The following is a 20,016-nucleotide window of genomic DNA, read 5'->3' as shown; positions in this document are numbered from 1 at the left end:
CGCCGCCCGAGGCGAGTCTCCCGTCCGCTCCGGACCGGGGCCAGCGGCAAGCCCGCCTGCCGCCACCCTGCCCCGGGCGCGACGCCGCACCGGCCACCCCGCGCCGCCCGAGGCGGGCCCCGCCCCGGGTCCCAGCCCGGCTCTTCCGGGTCGGGCGCTCCGGGCCCGCCTCACGCCGCGGCTACGGCTACGGCGGCGGCAGCGCTGTGGCGCGGCCCCCGAACGGCGGCGCGGCCATGCCGGCGGCGGGCGAGCGGAGCGCGGCGCGGCGGGAGGCCACGGGGCGGCGGCTGGCGCGGTTCGCGGCGCTCAGAGGTGGGGCGGCCCCAGGCGGGACGGGGCGGGCGGGGAGGCGGCGGGGACCCGGCCCAGCCGAGCGGCGTTCGCGCGGGGCTGCGGAGCGCTCGCCCTGCGGCCGGCCCGCGGGGGCCCTGCGGGTCGGGTGTGCCCTGCCCGAGCGCGGGACGCCTCGGGCCTTGGCGCGGCGCTGCGGCGGGGTCGGTTGTTCTGCCCGCCGCGGTGCGCCTGACGCGATGCCGCTCTGCCGACAGGGAAGGCCGCCCGCCCCGGCGAGTTCTGGGACGTCGTGGCGGTGACGGCCGCCGACGCGGAGCAGGCGCTCGCCTACCGACAGCAGCTGGCTGAGAAGCTGAGCAGAAAGGAGCTTCCCCTGGGGGTTCGGTACCACGTTTTTGTGGATCCGCCTGGACCGAAAATCGGTGGGCACCCGGTTGTCGGCTTTTGCCTTGCTCTCGCAGGGAACAGCGGTTCGTCAGGACAAGCCCATGTCAGCTCTTGCAGGCAGCTGGTTTTGGCTTCGGAGGGACAGAAGGGGCTGCGTGGCGCTGGCCAGGCCTCTCCCGTCCCGCCGACCGAGGGCTGCCCCGGCCTCGGTTCCTGCTCGAGGTCAAGCAGGGTTTAGTATAGATCTAAGAAGAAGGAAGAGTCGTGGCATGCGGTGGGGGTCCGGCACCTCACAGGCACCTGTGCTGGACACGGACGTGGAACAGGTCGCAGCGTGCACAGCCGCGTCCAGCCTGCACGGCAAGTGCTGGTGTAGCTGCAGCGGCAGTACTGGCACGCTGCACGGGGAGCAGGCGCAGCACCTCGCGGTGTTGTATGAGTTATACTCACTTGATGTAGTATATATTCATTTAATACATTTATGCTCATATAATGCACCTATGTAATGATACTCATTTTCAGTCAGGTGGAAGCAGGCTTTGTGCTAATGTGCTATGACAGCTGTCTCCTGCAATGAAAGGGCTCCAAAATTCTGTTAAAGTCTGAAGTATTAATTAAACCACAAATGTATGTTCTAATGCCATTAAATAGCGTGTAGTTTTGATTCAATTGTGCAACTCCCAGCATCATGCGTTGGCTGCATTTTTGGACTTAATGTAAGCTAATTTTGGCCATTACACTTCCCGTTGTACTATCTGGGACTCCATCAAGGTGGTTTTGAATGAGTGCCTGTTGATGATGCTATATAGCTCTTCTGATCATATCATATGGAATATAGAATAACATTAACTCAGCATTTTTATAAATTCATACTCCTTAGCTTAACCTGATTGTTTAAACAATTTGAATATGTTTTAATATATTACCCAGTGTGTAGCAAAAACCTAGAAGAAAGTGGTCTCACTGTCCATGATATCATCCTATAATTCATAATACCTGTTCACTTTGATGTAGAAAGTAACTAATCTCAGTAGCCTATCTGCAGTGTAGAATAATAGGCAGAGATTAATTTTCAGAAATCTAGCAATTATAAGTTTTAGGAGCACATAAAAGTATCCCAAACCATTTCCTTATATCCCAAACATTTTTCCTCATTTCCATATTGTAAATGTCAAAAGTACTTTTGAATGCTTGCTTCAAGTCAGTAGTGAACTTTTGTGTGCCCTGTTTCCTACTGGAGCTAGTTTTTATGGTTACGTTCTGGCCTGTTGAAATGATGAAATGCTTCAAATGCTGGGGCCGTTCAGAGAATGACTGGGAGGGGAAAACACAGTATTTTCCTAAGAGCTGTCTACTCAAAATGCCTTCCCCTCAGAGTGCACAAGGCTTCCCGAGTGACTGTCCGTCATCATCTTTGAATGATTTTATCAACTATGATACAGTAGAAAGACTAGTCAGAACTGGTTTAGGAAATTTCAGATAGATATCTGTGCATCCATTGACACTCAGTTTGTTTAAAAGATTGTCTCTATCATAAGGACTTTTTTAAAAATAAATTACACATTTTCTACAGCAGAAGACAGCATTTAAAACATGCTTCCTGATCACCCTGCCACAGCACCAGATCTCAGTATGCTTCACGTGTCAGTGCAGATATTATTGGTGCTCTTTTCAGCAGATACTAAAATGTTTTTTCTTTAGGAAATGGTGGATCAACACTTCATGTTCTTCGATGCTTGGAAGATCTGTATGGTGATAAATGGACTTCTTTTATTGTGCTGCTAATTCATTCTGGTAAATTCTGTTTTACATTTCACACTCTAAAGTTGTACCCTCTTTTTTTTTCCCCAAAAATAATATGATGGCAGAGTCAGAGTTCTGAAATACAGTTCCCTCAGAAAAGTAATTCCAAAGGTATCTGATCTGATCATTTGAATTTAGATTGATACTTAGGAGATATTACTGTCACTTAAGCATTTCTTGTCAGCACTTAAGTTGTTCAATCAAACAGCGGAGAAAGAAGTGTAATTCAGAGTATCTGAATTAAGCTCCTGCCTTGAACTACTCATTTAAGGAGCATGGCCCTCTCTGTAGGGGACCTTGGGGTCCTCATAACTATAGGCAGATGGAATACTTGCCTTCTTATCCAGTTAGTCAGAACACTTCCAAAAACGTGCATCAGTTTTGCAGATGAGAAGGAAACAAGGTAATAGCAAGTCACCTGACCAAATCACTGCTTATTTGACTTATCTCTGACTTAAAATTCCCAGCGGGAGTGCGGGGGTCCTCTTTTTTTCAAGCGAGAAGCAGGCATCATTTACTTTCTTGACTTTAGTTACAGACAATTGGTCTGTATTCCAGCTCTGAAGCAATCTAAAGATAATGAAATCAACCACAATTTTAATATAAGCTGTTTAAGGCATGCTAAACTTTGGACATAAGGTCAGATCTGCTTTGAGAAATGTTTGATGATTTTTTTACATCTGTCATTTTTTTGAGGAATACTTAGTATATGATCAAGCTGGGGGGGTTGGTTATACCTTTGTGTATATGTAAAATAGCTGTACAAGACTGGTTTTTGCTTACTTACATACAGTGTCTCTGTGTAATTAAAAATATCTTTTTCTTCAAGGTGGTTACAGTCAGCGTTTACCCAGTGCAAGCGCACTGGGGAAGATTTTCACAGCTTTGCCTTTTGGTGATCCTGTTTACCAGATGTTGGAACTGAAGCTCGCCATGTACATTGATTTTCCCAGTCACATGAAACCAGGAATTCTCGTTACGTGTTCGGATGACATAGAACTTTACAGCACTGGAGTTACAGAAACCATCACATTTGATAAACCTGGATTTACCGCATTAGCTCACCCTTCAGATTTGACAGTTGGGACCACTCACGGAGTGTTTGTTTTAGATCCATCCAGTTTTTCAGGAAAAGGAGGACTTGAATACACGTCTTGCCATCATTTCCTGCACAAGCCGGATATTGAGACGATGCGCCAGTGTGGTGCAATATGCGTAAGAGGGAATTGTTCTCAACTAAGTTCTTCTGGAGAGCACAGTGACTCAGAAAATGACTTGGAGTGTGTGTATACAGATAGTATATTTTACATGGATTATAGCATTGCGAAACAATTACTGACATTTTATAAGCAGATGGGCACTCTTTGCTGTGAAATAGATGCATATGGTGACTTCCTCCAGGCCCTGGGACCTGGAGCCACTCAAGATTACACAAAAAATACCAGTAATGTCACAAAAGAGGAATCACAGTTAGTAGAAGTAAGGCAGAAGCTATACTCTCTTCTGAAAGGAACTACGCTTAATGTTATAGTCTTAAACAACTCTAAATTCTATCACATTGGAACTACTCAAGAGTATTTGTTTCATTTTACATCTGATAGCAAACTCAAATTTGAGCTCAACTTGCTGTCTGTGGCTTTTAGCATCTTTTCTGACAAAGCTGAGACCTTGGATCAATCAGCGAGTATCATTCAAAGTGTACTTGAGCCTGGGTGTTTTATAGGATCTGGATCCGTTATTGAATATTCTAGAATTGGACCTGAAGTCTCAGTAGGGAAGAACAGCGTTATTAGTGGATCGTACATAAATTTGAAAGTCGACATACCTTCAAACTGTTTTCTGACTTCATTAAGTATAAAAATTAATGATCAAGTAAAGTATGTAAGTATGGTGTTTAGTGTAGAAGACAACTTGAAAAAGAGTGTGAAATTGTTGTCAGATATACATTTGCTCCAGTTTTTTGGAGTCAGCTTACTAGAATGCTTGGACCTCTGGGGTGTAAAGGTTTCGGACCAGCTGTTCTCTGGTGAGAACACACATTTGGGGTTGTGGACTGCTAGGATTTTTCCTGTTTGTTCTACTTTAAGTGAATCAGTTAGCATGTCGTTAAAAATGTTAAATTCTGTGCAGCACATGTCAGCTTTTAAATTGAATGGTTTTAAGCTCTTGTCTGTTGAAGAAATGCTCACCTACAAAGATGTAGAAGACATGTTGAAGTTTAGGAAGCAAATTTATGATGACATCCGTCTACAAAGATGAAAAGAGAAGTCTGAATTGTAGAAGGAGTGGTACTTGAACAAATTTCCTGTTTTCATTTGTGGATGATTGATTACTTCCCAGCTTATAAAAATCATAAGAAAAAAGTACACAGATCTTTTCTCTGATTTCATTGAAGCAGAAATAATGAAATTGCATTAACAATGTTGTTGTAGCATAACATTAATAATGCAGCAAATGCAGATAAACTATTCTTTTGATGAAAGAACTAATGAAATATTTCACATCTCTGAAAACACTAATTGGTGACTTGTCTTGGGGTGCACATTATTGTGTTTTGTAGTCTTTGTCAGTAAGAATATGATACAGAACAAATTAATTAGAAATTTGACTGAAAACTGCGTTAAAAGTTTTTCAAAGTAGAACATTAGCTCCAGCAACATGGAATGATACAGCAATAACTTATGTTTCTCTCTTTTCATGCTGTCTTTTTAGAGTAGTGTTTCAAATAAGTAGAGATAAATTTATTAAAAGTACTTTTTAAATCAAGACATCTTGTCTTAAGCATTAATCATTTTCTTTCTCTTTTTTTTTTCCATTTTGTAATTTTTTTTTGTACTTTCTTGTTTTTCATCATAGGAAAAAGATTTGCATGAGAGATCATTCTTTCCCTTGTGACTAATAATATTGGGGTCAAAACCTGGCAGGAAGACATACTGATGATTTTGTTGTTACTGTTAGTTGTTTGGAAGCTGGTAGTTTGATTGGGCAGCTACCAGCTTTCTGTTATCCACAGATTTACTGGTATGTGCCACATGAAAACCTGCATTTCATATTTCTCGAAACTGAACTGTTGGACTTCTTGGAGTGATGTTTAATCCTCATGCAGACCAGTGGAGTAAACAACAACAGAGAGGTTAACTATTGCGAGTGCTTTTCATACTTTCTGTTCTGGCCTGATCAAAAAGGAAAGTGCCTTTTTCATGTGTACAACTTTAAATGTACTTTTCTCTGTTCCCTCTTCCCCACCCACCTTTTTTAAAAATATAGGAAGTGTCATGCTAGGTCATGCCAGTGCTCTGTCCAGCCTGGTATTATGTCTTAGGCTGTGGTACCACAAAGATGCTGCGCAGGGGCAACATGCAAGCCTATCCGATTCTGTGATCCTCTTTGTTTTCAACAGCTCATTACATAAACAGTCTTTAGTACTACAAGGTGGAAAAAGCTTGTTCACACCAAGTTTATATTCAGATACCTCAAATCATTTATTTTTAATTTTGCTTCTAGAATGACTGCATTTTTAATTTTTCCATTCAATGCTATTTTTACGAATGTGCTGTATATTATATCAATGTCATTTGACTGCAAACACAATACATCTTTTTCTCTTGCATTTACCTATGAGTTTTCATGTTTTATTTAATGTTTCATTATAGCAGTGTTCATCTCCCTACCAACTGAAGTCCCTAATGGCATCTTTCTTATGCCAGCTACAAGATAGTAGTGTAATATCTCATGAATATTACCCAAGCTGGTTTAACCTTCACCAAGTTTCATCCTCTTTGATAAAGAAACCTTTCAAGACACATAGTATTTTTCCCGAGGATCTCTTCTGAGCAAGAAGAAATACAAAGGAGCTAGACATGGAGGTTGGAAATTGCTGAGGTTGACTTCAAAGGAATAAGGAGAATTTCTGAGCAAAGAGAGGTTTTAAAAATCATTATAAAATATTAGTTTAACAGTGGAAACTGCAGTAGATTTGAGAACATTAAGGTCCAAGACAAATGTGTAAAGTCACAAAGTAAAAATAGTTGTAGAACATGGAGCATGAAATTGTGGTTTGTATATCATCCTATTTGCATAATCTATTCATCTTTTGTTAGAGTATACAAAATGTTTTGGCAAAAAACAAATGTTTGACATAGACTTTGCATCTTCAATTGGAGATCAAACTTTGTTCTGAAAAGACTTCCCTGATGATTGCTTTACTGCTAGACAAGCTTTCTGGATGTTTAGTAACAGTAAAATGAAGTTGCATTCTTTTAACATGATTATTCACTTTAACTGTTACAATTGCATTTATTCTAAATTCCCTAAGTACCATGTGTTGATTTCATTACCGAAAGCAATCTGGATATAAAAAGAAAATGGATTTGCTTCTGACACATAAGTAATGGGACAAAAGAATGAGAAAAAGCGTACTGACTAAACGGCTTTTGGAAAGTGTTGGGGTAGACGTGATCAAATAGCAGCTGCTGTGGTCTTGGAAGCAGTGTTCTTCCAAGAAAAACAAACAAACAAAGAAACGGGTGGAATCCTGGTCATAGTCTTAGACTACCATACCTGGCACCTGAGTCAACCGGTTGCCTCAGGCTCTGTCAGTCCACCAAGTGCACAAGGAGAGGTAAGAGATACTTCTTAGAGTATTTCTCTCTCAGATTTTCTTTCCTGGCATGCTGCTGTCCTGCCTGTCCTGCCCGGGACTGCTCAGGTGTGCTGGCCCAGCTGCAACCGGGATGGGTCAGAAGTAACTACTCGCACCCCTGCAGAAAGTATTATCCTCTGGGATGTGCTATCCACTACTGTCATTCCTTAACCTAGCCTCTGTGTCAGAATGATCTAAGTTACTATGAAACGGTGTTACAGAAAAATTTCGTCATTCTGACATACTGTGTTGGAGAGTGACTGTCTCGGTTTGACAGGGCAGTTATCTCCATTGGTAATCCCTTAACCTCGACAGCCTGCAGGTCTGACTGTAAACCCAGACTCCCACTCTTGTGGCAAGTGTGAGCCTGGTGGGTGCTCGTTAGGGTCCACAAAGAAGCCTGGCGCTTGCAAACAGTGAACCTTCATAAAAAACCCAGGTTACACAATTCACAGGTAACTGCTGGAAAGCTTAGTTGTGTCTTTCTCCCCAAGGGCAATAACACTTTCACTGTGCTTATTCCTGCTGTCAGGGATCTAAATGAGGAAAACTTCTGTAAAGATTTGCTAAAAGTATTCTTTGGCCACGGCCCCAGAAAGCATGGCTGTACTATAGGCAGTGCACAAAAGAGCCGGATGTCAGCATACTGCAAAACATAAGATTTTTTCTGTTCATGATCTTGTCTTCTGCTGTGCGGTTTGTAGAGTGCAGCCCTGTGAAGCTATTGCTTAAACAAATGGTGTCTGCGTTTAAACACACCAAATGTGTGGTCAGATGCTGCTTCAATTATAGCTCTTAAAATATGTGACAGTTGAATAGCTTGTGGCTAAACACTTCAGTGAGGAGCTAGAAATATTTTCTTAACCTTTGAATAAAGGCCTAAGATACCCTTTTTTGCAAACCTCTGAAGCAGGTAAGGTCCAGTCTCATTGAACAGTTCTTAGCGGTATGTCAATGAATTGCCCTGTTACAAAATAAAACATTTAGATCTTGAGTCAAAGAACTTAATAAAAAAAAAAATCTGTTGTAGTGGAATAAGCATCGATTTTATTTACTAAGTAAGAAACATTAGACTTCTTTAAGTCTTTATGCCACTCCATGCTTTCCTTTTATAGTTAATATTTTGTCTCAAATTTTAGGAAGTGGATTTTGGTCAATATTAGCCATAGGTAATGTCAGCAGACTTAATGAATTTATTCCACAGGTATTGAAATATCTGGATTTGTAATATTTTTCATTTGTAAACTACAATCAAGTTTAATGTAACATTTTATTAAAAACATTTAAAATTACATTTTATTTAATACAGAGCTCTATTAATTATTTTCCCATATGTTTTTATATCATATAGGGTTATGTGTGTGCATGTACACACACACGTTATATAAATTCATTCTTGGACTCCACACTTAGAAATAAACACTTTTATATATAAGCTTCCACTAACTTCCATTGAGCCACAGGAAGCACATGTTTGCCCATTAAATTTCTAGTGCATCTGTAATCCTTCGTGGTCTTTCTTACTATCAATAAAATTATCATTGTGAAGCATGATATTAGAAAGTTTATGGAAATATTCAGAGAAAATGGACCGTGCCATTGAGAATGTTAGTGCATGAAGATTGGTAATGGTATTGGCAATCCAGGCATCCATCTGTCAAAGGCTGGCAGAATTTAAAAATTAAAATACACATCCATTGCACTTCAGTGAATTCTGTTGAAAGGATTTGGTAGACATGAGGCATATTTTTCTGCAGGTTTTTTTGTGAGTTTTAAATGCTGAAATGTGGCTTTAACCTGTCAAGCTACAGAAAGTAGCTAGTTTTGTTGATTTTCCTGTATCAGCTTCAGAATAAAATCTGTAAACCTGGAATGAATACCCTATTTGATTGAAGTCACTAGGAGTTTTGGTTTTGATGTAAGCAGGGGCCAGGATTTTGCCCCGGTGAGCATGTTGAGGGAGTAAAGGTTTCTAGAGTCCACCAGGGATAAGAATATCTGAAGTGAAGAAGACCAAGAGCTGCAGAGCTCTTGAGTATCCTGACAGCAAGTGTTATAACCTTGCACACACCTGCCAAACCTTTGCTAATCTACCACACCTTGCTGTGCAGCTTGTTGAGTTCTCTTGGGCATTGGGTGAGCAGGGGATCAGTAAGCAAAGAAAGCACTGGAGCTGCAGAGCACAGAAGTAGCTGCAGGGAGAACAGTTACTCTATAGCGGATGTAATATGTCATTTTTGAGTTAACTTGATATTTCTGTCAAAAGAAGGAGAGAGAGAGAGGAGATGACAGATAAGCAAGTATTTGTATGTATCCTTGATGACACATTTGAAAAATAATGTCTTTATTTAGGCATGAGATAACTCTTTGGTGTAGGTATTGCAGCTATTTATGAAGCATGTATTTTTTAGCTATAACAAATTCTAGTCCTTACAACAAGGGCTATCTTGTAGTGTGATCAAATCTTATTAAAATCAAAAGGACTTCAGACTGGACACTTCCTGACTACAAAAATCTGATATACACAATATGTGCATGTATTTTATTCGTATTGCATTTAACAAACTTCAGCTAATCTTTCTTTTTCACAATCTGCTGTTAAGGTAGATGACAACAATTTTCTTATGCAACCAGCTGGGATAAACTTGTCCCAAGGAAACTGAGAGACCTGTGCAAAGCCACACAGTAAAATTTAACAGCAAGATAACAGTAACTATGAGGTTGCTGGTTTCTAGTATCAGATTCTGAAAACAAGACCATTATGGCATCCTGGTCCACAATTTTCCTCCAGTCTGAGTAATAAAGGATGCAACGCTGAAAATAACAGTCAGGTAGGACCTTCTAAGAACAGGAGGCATCTACTGAAATTTGGAGTTTGATTTTGATTAAGGCTTATTGAGTTTCCTAGATGGATGCAGTTTTTGTACAGGCCTTTAGATCATTGCCTGGCTCCGTCTATCCTGAAATGCAACTCAGGCTGGTACAGTCTCAAATAAAACCAAGATGAGTGTTTAATGATTTTATTCATGTCAGCTTTCTTTATTTAATTAGTTTTGCTGTGTAGTGCAATAATAGGGCTCATAATGAACATCATCTTAATGATTTCCCTGAATGCTTTGAAAGCATGCTATAATGAACAGAGATTTAGCCATACTGTATATATTACACTATGAAATTTGAGAGAGGAGGATTATTTCAGTAACCTTTTAGGCAGGAAATTGAAATCTGAGAAATTGGGCACTTAAAAAAGAACACAAGGGAAGGCAGCTGAAATAAACACGAGCAGCTGAAAGATATCTGTGCCAGAAGGATTTGGGGAACTGACGAAAGAAAGTGAGCTCCAACAATCATTTGTATCTGTGTAGAAATATTCTTGCCTTGGACAGGGAGATTGTCTGTACTAGAGCTCAGTGGTTCCAGCCTCTTCTTGTTCCTAAATCTCTAATGTAACAGCTTCATTTTCTTCTCTCTGCACATGTGGAAGATTAATACCTGTGCAAATGTCACTGTAGTATTTTGAGAACAAAAATAGCAGTACTATTCTTCTGTACACTTCTGTTAATCCACTGCCACAGAGAAGCTATTGTAAACACCTGTTTCATTATATGAGCTACAGAGTTTCTTGTACTTTATTTTCATAAAAATACATTTTCTTTTAACGTCCTTTTCATTTTCTGTGACATATCTGAATGTCACCAGAATTACAATGAAATGTATAGGAGCAACTTACAGGCTCTCGAAGTAAATTCTAGATATGGATATGTTCTAATTAATTTGAAATAAAGATCATTTCAAAAGACTTAATCCTGTAAAGGCTCCTGGTGAAGGACATTTAAAACTAGAAATGGGAAAAGGATTTTTCACATTTCTCTTGTAAGTTTGGACATGACAGCTGCACGTTCCAAACATAAAATTGCAATAAACCTTCTAAAAAATTAATCAAAGAAATCTGTGGAGCTCAGCATTATGTAAACATTACATCTGAAGACTTTACTCACTGAAAAACATTGCTCTTGACATTTTAGTGCTACTTGTATAGATGTTAATTAGAACTGGCCTAACATAGTGGTCAGTGCAGTTATCCCTTTCTTCTCTGTTTGCAAATGGTCTGAAAACAGGCTCTGCAATTATTATTGATTTTTGTCTTTTTTTTCCCTCCTAGTTTCAATTATTCTGCAACTGCTTCACATAGCCTATGATGTGAATGCTTCAAGAATTCACCTGAAAGTTGCCTTCATGGTGAACAAAGCTGTTGCATTGACTTTGCTGACTGACTGGATTATCCTCCTGTGCTGTAGTTTCCAATGGTCTTTCCTGAGTGTCCATATGAATTAAACTTCACCCACACAAATGTTTGCAAAAAGTGAATAAAAATATGGTATAGAAACCGATTGCTTCCTCTTGATGTATTTCCATAAAGTAGATGGTACTAGAATATAAATAATACGCAAGGCATTTACTTCTTTTAAAGCAAATAGTTTTATCTCTATCTTGTCACAGAAATTTAATGCTCTTACTTTATACAGCTGTTGTATTAAAAGGCATTTTCTGTGCAGAAGTGAACAGAACATTTCTTGGGGTTTGGAGTCTGTCCTGGTCCTGTTTCTGTCATAGTTTGCTTGGTCTGGATGGTAGAAAAGTCTTGTTCTTCAGGCCACAGGGAGTGCCAAAACCTATTTTGTCAATTCCAGATTTTTTTGCCTGGCATTTCACTCCTTGCTGTGAGTCATTGCCCCTCACCTTACCTCTGCTGGAGTGTCCCACTTCTTCAACTGATTTTCCACTAAGCTTGTCACTGCCCTTAGAGCTGCTGGATCCCACCTCACAGTACGGGAGCCTCACCTCACCTCTCCTCCCGTCACGGTGCCTCACCTCACCGCGCTGCACCTCTCCTCACCTCAGGGTGCCGCACCTCCTCCTGTCACTGTGCCCCACCTCGCTGCTCAGCACCTCTTCCCCCGTCACTGTGCCTCATTGCGCTGCACCTTGCCTCATACCATCTCAACGCACCTCTTCTCACCTCACACTGTCTCACCAGGCCTCTCCTCACCTCGTCTTGTCTCACCACTCCTCGCCTCGCTGCTCTGTGCCTCGCCTCCACTCACGGCACCTCTCCTCAGCTTGCAGCACCTCACCTCAGTGCTCTTGTGCCTCATCTCAGCACACCTCACCTTGCCACTCTTCACCTCACCTTTCTGCTCCTTGCTTCACCTCGCGTCGCATCGCCTCTCCTTTAGCTGCGGTTGAAAGCCTTTTCCCTCCTTTCCTTTCGGCAGGCAGCGCCACACCAGCTGAGCTGTTCCAGGTGACGGGCACTGGTGCAGCTTCCTTCCCGCTCCACGGCCATGCAGCTGGCGCAGGAGTCGTGGAGCAGAGGGCATAATGCAGCGCTGCCTGCACACGCGTGGTGCAGAGGTGAAGGCCGAGTCTCACATGCCCAAGAACTGATAGAACTGAGATCGGCAACATCTGCAGCAGAGGCTTCGTAAATGCTGCAGGAGTGCAAATACTTGCACAAGTGCCGTACTGCCATGGCAGCCATGACAGCCGCTGAGACACCCTGTGTCAGAGGCGGGAACCTCCGGCTGGTCCAGCTGCAGGCCTGCCTTTCAGAGCAGCTCCTAAAAGCACAGGCTATGAAGAAAAAGGCTGACCTAGCTTATTTGACAATCAATCAAAGGTAAAAATCCTAATATGATTAACACTCTGCTGCATGAATGGATCAGAAAATGTTCAGAAAGCTCCACTGCTATGAAAAGACAAAATGCGTCCACTGCTGAGTTCCTGCCATAGTCCAGGCTGCCAAGGGCGATATGGGCTGAAGCAAACATGTCCTGGCAGGCCTTTTTACCCCAGCATTCTAGTGGGTGGGAGAGATGGCCAAACCACTTGTCTTTGGCTGTACAGCCACAGCTGCATTTTAGACATTCGAAGAAAAACAAAAACAGCACTAAGCTAATAAAAGCAGTGGGAGAGGAGCTACCCGTCTCAATGCTGCTTTTCCAGCTCTTCCAGTTGCTTGGCAACTAGCTATGGAGGATCAGTTACAAGGCTGGTGCCGTTCTGCAAATATTTGGTTGAATATCACAGGGCATATTATCAAAGCAGTTCAAAGTGTTCTGAAACACATCCTTGGTTTTATGTGTAAATCAGTGCAAATAGATGGATGAGCTCGTGCTGTGTCAGGAACTATCACAGGAGTGCAAGTTTGTTTACAATGGGATGCAGCATGTTGAAGATTTTATATATGTGTATTATATTTACATATCTTCTTGCCTGAAATCCTTAACTGAGACAACTAAGCACTTCTTATACACAGAACAGCTGCCAAGGTCAATCAACGCACTTTAAATATATAAATGTATATATAAAATATATAAATATATATGTGTATATACTTATACGCATATAAGTATACGTATACCAAATAAATAAAAGAAAAATAATAAAAGGAGGAAAAGAGACACATACAGAAACCAGCATGAATCCCATAATTGGCTGGAACAATATGTGTAAATTACTTCCATTTGATAGAAAACACAGGGAAATTGATATGAAAAGGGTAGACAATAGATAAGGAGATCTGTGCTAACCAGATTACTGAGGAAGTTCAGTTTGTGTGAGTGAAAAGCAGTGTTATTTTGCTATTAAGCGGTCTTTCACTCTTCTTAAGCACAGGCTCTTACAGGAATGCATCTGTGCACACAGTCTAGATTAATTTTGTCATGGTTTGTTTGCACGTATGTGCACACACAGAGCCCAGTTTGCTCAGTTCACCCTTCCAGATAGCCAGATCACGGAGGTTTTACTACATTGCTGTGGCACTGCATCCAAGATAAAATACTAACAAACAGGACAAATTAGATTGAGCACAGGATTTAGTTACGTATCTACATAGATCCTGGTCCTTAGCTGTCTTGTACATGATCTGCTTGGAATACGAACAAAGCAGCTTGATTGTGTCCTCATTCATTTCTGGAGAAATTCTACCAAAGCAGGAGCAGCAGCAAAATGACCTCAAGAGTCTCCTCCCTTTATTGTAAGTCTGTAAGTGGTGACCAGCCTGGCTTCCTCCAGCTCACATCCTTCATTAGCAGTCTGATTGCTGGTTTAGCCAGCTGAGTTGCTGCTGCCTGTTGGTGCAAGGAGGGTAATCTCTGTGGTGGTTCGGCATGTGCTCACAGAAGAACACAAAGTAAATGTACTGAACTCCTGACCGCCAGCTCATTTCCTCGTCTAATTCAGTGAGACTTCCTTGGCATAACAACATGTACAAATATTACCAAACCACAAAACATCTGTACTCTCTGATACGACACAACTTGCACTTCATAACTAAAATACCCAGGTGCTCCAAACCCATCCCACATGTTAGGATACATTTTAGTGTTATGAGTTGAGATCATCTCTGGCCTCTCCAAACTGGGGACCCCCAGCACTCCTTGGGGATCCCGAAATTATGCTTGGGATTCAGCTTCTTATATTCCTTTTTCTCTACAAAACTGCTAGCAAGCTGCCAAATTACCTGCTTCCCACCAGTTTTAGGTATTCAACAGATGAAAGCAAATGTTTCTGTTGAAACAGACAGTAGATTTTTAAGCAAGCTGATTAGGTACCTTTATTATTTTTTTACAGTTGACAGCACAGATTGTTTTGCTCCGTATCATTGTTGCATGACATTCCATTTGGCACAGGGTTTATTTTTAGCCAGAGACTATCAAAAGCATTTTTCAGTAGGACTGTCACTGCTCTTGAACAAGGAATCATATTACTGCAAGAACTTTGCTGAAACAAAGAAGATATATTGGACAAATGGGAAATTATAAATCTAGACCAACCCAAACTTGCACCGGTAATTAATGTTGCTTATTTAAATGCAATATATCATGCATCCATCTACAAGAAGCAAATGATATTTCAGGAAATAACTCATGGCTAATTTACTCTTGAGTTCAAGGATAAGGTATTGTATTGTTCTTGGTTTACAAGAAGAATGGCTTAACCCAAATCACATATATAGTCTGTAAAAGAAGACAGAAAGCTAGTAAACTAATTTTTTTTTTTGTGCAATCGTATAAGATCATATTAACTTAGATTATTATGTTGATTTAACTTATACTTCATTAGAAAAACCTTTAAACTTCCAACCTTTTTATGTTGTGTGTCTATGCTAACATTTAGGAAGTAAGAACTATCAAATGCAATCTAAGGTTTAAGTTTTCTTTTGTTCAATTTAAAAATATTTCTGATAAGGATTCATATGTATTAGTTGTCTATGAAATCAGTATATATGTGTCTGTATTGGTTGCAACAATGACAGTTTAGTAGCTGCAATATTTTAAACTTTCATACTTCAATAGAAAAATATATGGAACAGTGTACAATTGAGTGTTTAACAATCAAGTGTTTTGGTTACTGGGACATTATGATTTGAGTTCCTGTTTTTTATACATTTTGAAGTGTTTTACGAATCACGGGTTTTTTGTTGTTAGATGAATGGAAGAAGAAAGTTAGTGAATCATATGCTATAATCATAGAACGATTAGAAGATGACCTGGAAATCAAAGAAAAGGAGCTGGCAGAACTGAAGCATGTTTTTAGGTAAAATGTTCTGGAAACCTGTTTATGAATTTCTTTTAAATGAGTATTTGCTATTAAACAGTATTTTCAGTTTCACATGTTTTCTCGTGGAAGGAGTTTCTCACCTATGGAATGCATGCTTTGTAATGTCTATTTTTGGGAGTATGTCATCACAGTTCTGGGCCAGAGTCCCACAGCATAGTACCAAAATTAGTGGCTGTTAATTACTAGTGCCAATATTTTATAACAAATGCCTACATGCTTTTGTAAATGAATTAGCTTTAATGGGATGTCTAATTTTGTTGTGTACTTTTCAGCTTTGCTAATGTATTTCTTCAGACAGGAATATTGCTGAAGTAATGAATTTTAAACAAACACAAAAGCAGATTATCTTCTGACAGTGGATTTCAGATTCATGATTGTAATCACTTTCTCAGGACAGCACATGCTAACAATCAAGTTCACCCAACCAAGTAACATACTTACATGTTCATTATCTGAAAAGTTCAAATAGAAAAAACACACAGCTCATTGGCTGTGAATAAATTAAGAAAATGATCAGGTAAATAATTTCGACATCAAAACCGCTTGAAAAAATAGGGGATTCTATTCAGAAATAAATCACAAGCTCAAAAAAGCCAAACTGGTCATATAAATTATTCATCATGCTCACTTTCAGCTAGTATAATTATCACTGTTTGAGCCTGTTAAGTGAAAGACAACATTGGGGTTTCACTGCAATGTGCTGACCACTTTGGCCATGATCCAGTATGGTACTTCTATACTTCTAAGAGCTATTAGTGCAATGATTTCCTAAAAAGACCACCCTAAAAATAAAAAGTCAGAATTTCATCTCCCTAAAACATGTAATTATGTCTTCAGAAAAGAATTAGGAGGACACCTCGATAAAACTGGGCCCTGAATGTAGTCATTGGAGCTAGTTTTCATTTTCAATATAGGCCTTTTAATCACGGCTTTTAATATATAAAACTTTCCTTGCAATATTTTCGCACAAAAACATTAACATTTTGCCAGTTTATAAGAACTCGAATCATATTAAAATTGAATATCATTAAGAAAACAAACTGAAACTTTTTAATATTAGTTTTCAAACTGGGAGAAGAGGAAAATTTAAGTATATAGCGAAAATGGTAAAACCTGGATTCTTAACCACATATTAAGTGCTAGGAATATGAATTTTTAATGTAATTCTAAAGACAAAAATTGAAGACATGAAATTGAACTTGAGACATGACTTTACAGCACGATAATATTCTGTGATTTTGAGACTTGCAGAATTCATCCTTCAAACAAAGCAATCCATTCTACCATGCAGTCACCACAGCGCATCGATACATACCGTATGTACATCCATGCATACCCAACATGTTACAGCAAAGACAAGTTAACTGAAAGGACTTTTTTCTCAGAACCTGGAATTTATTTTTTCCTCAATTGCCCCTGAAGGAAAACCTGAAGAATAGATGAGCCTTATATCACTATCATTAATCACAGTATGTCAGAGAAGAATCACACAAAGATAAAACATATTTGAAGAAAGAAATTTTATTTTTACTGAGCAAAACATTTTCCACATTAGTAAAGTGGAAGTGGTAGCTGAAGGGCTGTCAACAAACAAAGGTAAATGTGACTATAATATGTGAAAAAAATGTTCTGTACAGAAGCAGTTTACATTTAGAACACAAAAAAATGAGCTTCCTTAACACGATACCCATCTTCTAAAGAATGCATATGAAAATCTAGACTGATGTAAGAATTAATCTCACTGAGGCACACAGTTTTGGCAAAATAAGTCCATTTTTTGCATTTATAAATAAATGCTATGCTCTATTTTTATCAGGCCCATATCCTTTTCACATCATGCACTGTTCCTGAACGTTATAAAACACTCAGTATTGACATCAGGAAGTCAGAATTTTCCATCAGAGTGGTCTTTTGAATAGGAAAAGTATTTTCCAAAAAGCTAATTTTTATGAGAAAAAAATTGTCAAAATTTCTCACAAGAAAAATATTTAAATTTTGCATATTTATTATTTAATTACAATTCATTTAATTTGAGTTAGAATGACTAAATTATTTACTTACCAGCACAATACTTTGTACATCTGTAATTCACACCACCATTTTCTTCCATGGACGGACATTCCTGGAGACGCACTCCTCCTGTACTGCAATATGGGTGCTCCTCATTCTGCCTAGTCTCTGAGTGATTGCAATGGTCATGGCACTGGATACCTCAGCATGGAGGAGATCCTGTCCTGAAGCCTACCCTCTAAAGAACACACTGAGAACACAAACCACAGTTTCTGTGTGTTATAATGTGTCACTTTGCAATTTGATAGCTCTCAAACCACTCCACTAAACTGGAAAAGCAACTAACTTTCAAATTCTGGAAGTTAAAATGGTTTCTTTCAGAATAAAACCCAGAAAAATGCAGTGGTTTAACGCTTCCAAATTAATTTTGTCACACTTCATGAAAAAGAATATGAAAACACAGTTTTTATTCCTGGTTTAGAATGATAACTCACATTGAACAACCAGAATTTATTTTAGGATAGACTTAACTAAGAGAACAGAAGTAAAGACAAGTCTCTGGCTTTGTCTGCGTTTTAAATTCTATTTAAAGAATAAATTATTGAAATATTTATTGAAAGAAGAGGCCTAAGTGTCACCTTGCTTAACAGAGATCATCTTCCTAAGGGGAACTTTGCATAGTTTTATATTTTTAAGAGAGAGAGAAGTATTAAAACCTTATTTTTAACTGTAACCATGTTAAATATGTTTAACAGTGCTACTCAGTCAGGGTGGATTTATAGATATATAAATATAAGTGTTCTGCTAAACCATGATCATTGTTATATTGATAACGAATGGAAAAAAACCTAAACTTCTCTCTACAGACCCAAATTGGCATTCTCCGCAAAAATATTAATTGCTATGTGTATTTAATTTTCATGAAATGTAATTACTTAGAATGTTTGACGGAGCACTAACAAGTCAGTCTGTGCTAAAGGAAACCCATGAGACTCGATGACAAAAGCTCAAATGTTCAAGTATGGTAATCATTCAACAATCTGTAAGTAAAAATAGAATTTTCATTTTCCTTCACACTTTTCAGAATCTCTCTTCACTGTTTAAAAAATACATGTGACACTTCAGGCATTCAGGAGGTTTTCAAGTAAAGCTACAATGCATATTTAGATAGGACTTACAACCAGAGGTGGGTATAGCTCTAGCTATGGAGAGGTCACTGCTCTCTCATAATATAATGAGCATTAACTATGTGAAATAAAGATGTCCAGTTGCATTGTGCACAATCTTATACAAAGATACTGTTCATGTTTCTTTGTAAAACTAGAAGTATCTTTAGGTTACTATCCATTCCCCTTACTCCCAACTTTTCTAGCTTTATTTTATGAAGTACTTTTTATTTTTGAGCTTTGACAGATGTTGTATGACAGGAAAAGGAGAATGGAAATTAATGAATTATAAAATTACATAGGTTGTAACATTTTTATGTATGGGTTTTTTTTTTTTGCTAAAGAACAGAGCATCAAATACAAATGCTGAATGTCTTTTAATGAGTTAGTTGTTAGACTTGGTATGGATGCTATTTAAGAGTTATTATGTTAGAAATGTATTAATAATAATCACTTAATTTTAATTATTCATTTCATCCTTGTGTGGCCTAGAAAGCGCCATTAAATCATTAAGCTATATAAAAATGTAACACTGTACCAAAAATGTGGAAGAAAATTAAACATTACATGGAGCTTCATTTTGTCAATGTCACAATATGTAATGACATTTAGTTGTCTGAGTATTTTAAGTGCAAACATGCCTTTCCTTAGTAGGATATGAGTACAAACTGTAATATTTTAATTTTTTATATCAAAACCAGAAATACAAGTTAATGGGAAGTCAAAATGAGGACCTATAAATTATTTTAAAATTCTATAAATTATTTTAAAATTCTGTTTAAAATATATCACATTCCAGTGCAATAAACCTAAGCAGAAAAACAGTGCTATAAAATTATACCAGTCTGCTGAACACTGCGGGCTCCATGTTCCTTCTGATGCCTTAAAGTAACTGTCAGTAATGGGTGTTTCGAGCAAAGGAGAGAGTCTCATCCTGGCACAGCTGCTTCTCTGCCTTGCTCCAGCCCCTCCTGTCCTGTCCTCTCAGGTCTCAGACACCCACAGATCTTCTTAGGACTTAGTGTACCATTAGAACTGCAAATCCTCAGCCAGAAATGTAACTTTTAGAAAGACTACTTCATTCCT

The 20,016-nt window shown here is 39.3% G+C and overlaps 2 protein-coding genes across 2 annotated transcripts in view; both read left to right on the top strand.

Moving 5' to 3' along the window:
* Positions 1-236: 236 nt before the first annotated feature.
* On the top strand, positions 237-4,819 carry FPGT (fucose-1-phosphate guanylyltransferase; the record flags this gene model as incomplete). The annotated part of the gene is made up of 4 exons (XM_082311515.1): positions 237-315; positions 552-719; positions 2,386-2,478; positions 3,317-4,819. The coding sequence occupies 4 exons, from the start codon at positions 237-239 to the stop codon at positions 4,744-4,746; spliced, it is 1,770 nt and encodes a 589-aa protein (XP_082167641.1). The 3' UTR covers positions 4,747-4,819.
* Positions 4,820-14,941: 10,122 nt separating this feature from the next.
* The window catches only part of LOC309590380 (serine/threonine-protein kinase TNNI3K), a gene marked incomplete at both ends in the record, with an annotated part of 95,859 nt that continues 90,784 nt past the window's right edge, over positions 14,942-20,016 (top strand). Inside the window, 2 exons of the mRNA XM_082311514.1 lie at positions 14,942-14,981; positions 15,622-15,730. Coding sequence (XP_082167640.1) covers positions 14,942-14,981; positions 15,622-15,730 — 149 coding nt within the window. The remainder of the gene's footprint in view (positions 14,982-15,621; positions 15,731-20,016) is intronic.

Source organism: Platalea leucorodia, assembly GCF_965183815.1.
Source record: "Platalea leucorodia genome assembly, chromosome: 5".
Taxonomy (NCBI): domain Eukaryota; kingdom Metazoa; phylum Chordata; class Aves; order Pelecaniformes; family Threskiornithidae; genus Platalea; species Platalea leucorodia.
The sequence above is the reverse complement of the archived record's forward strand: the minus strand, read 5'-3'. Positions and strand labels throughout refer to the sequence as shown.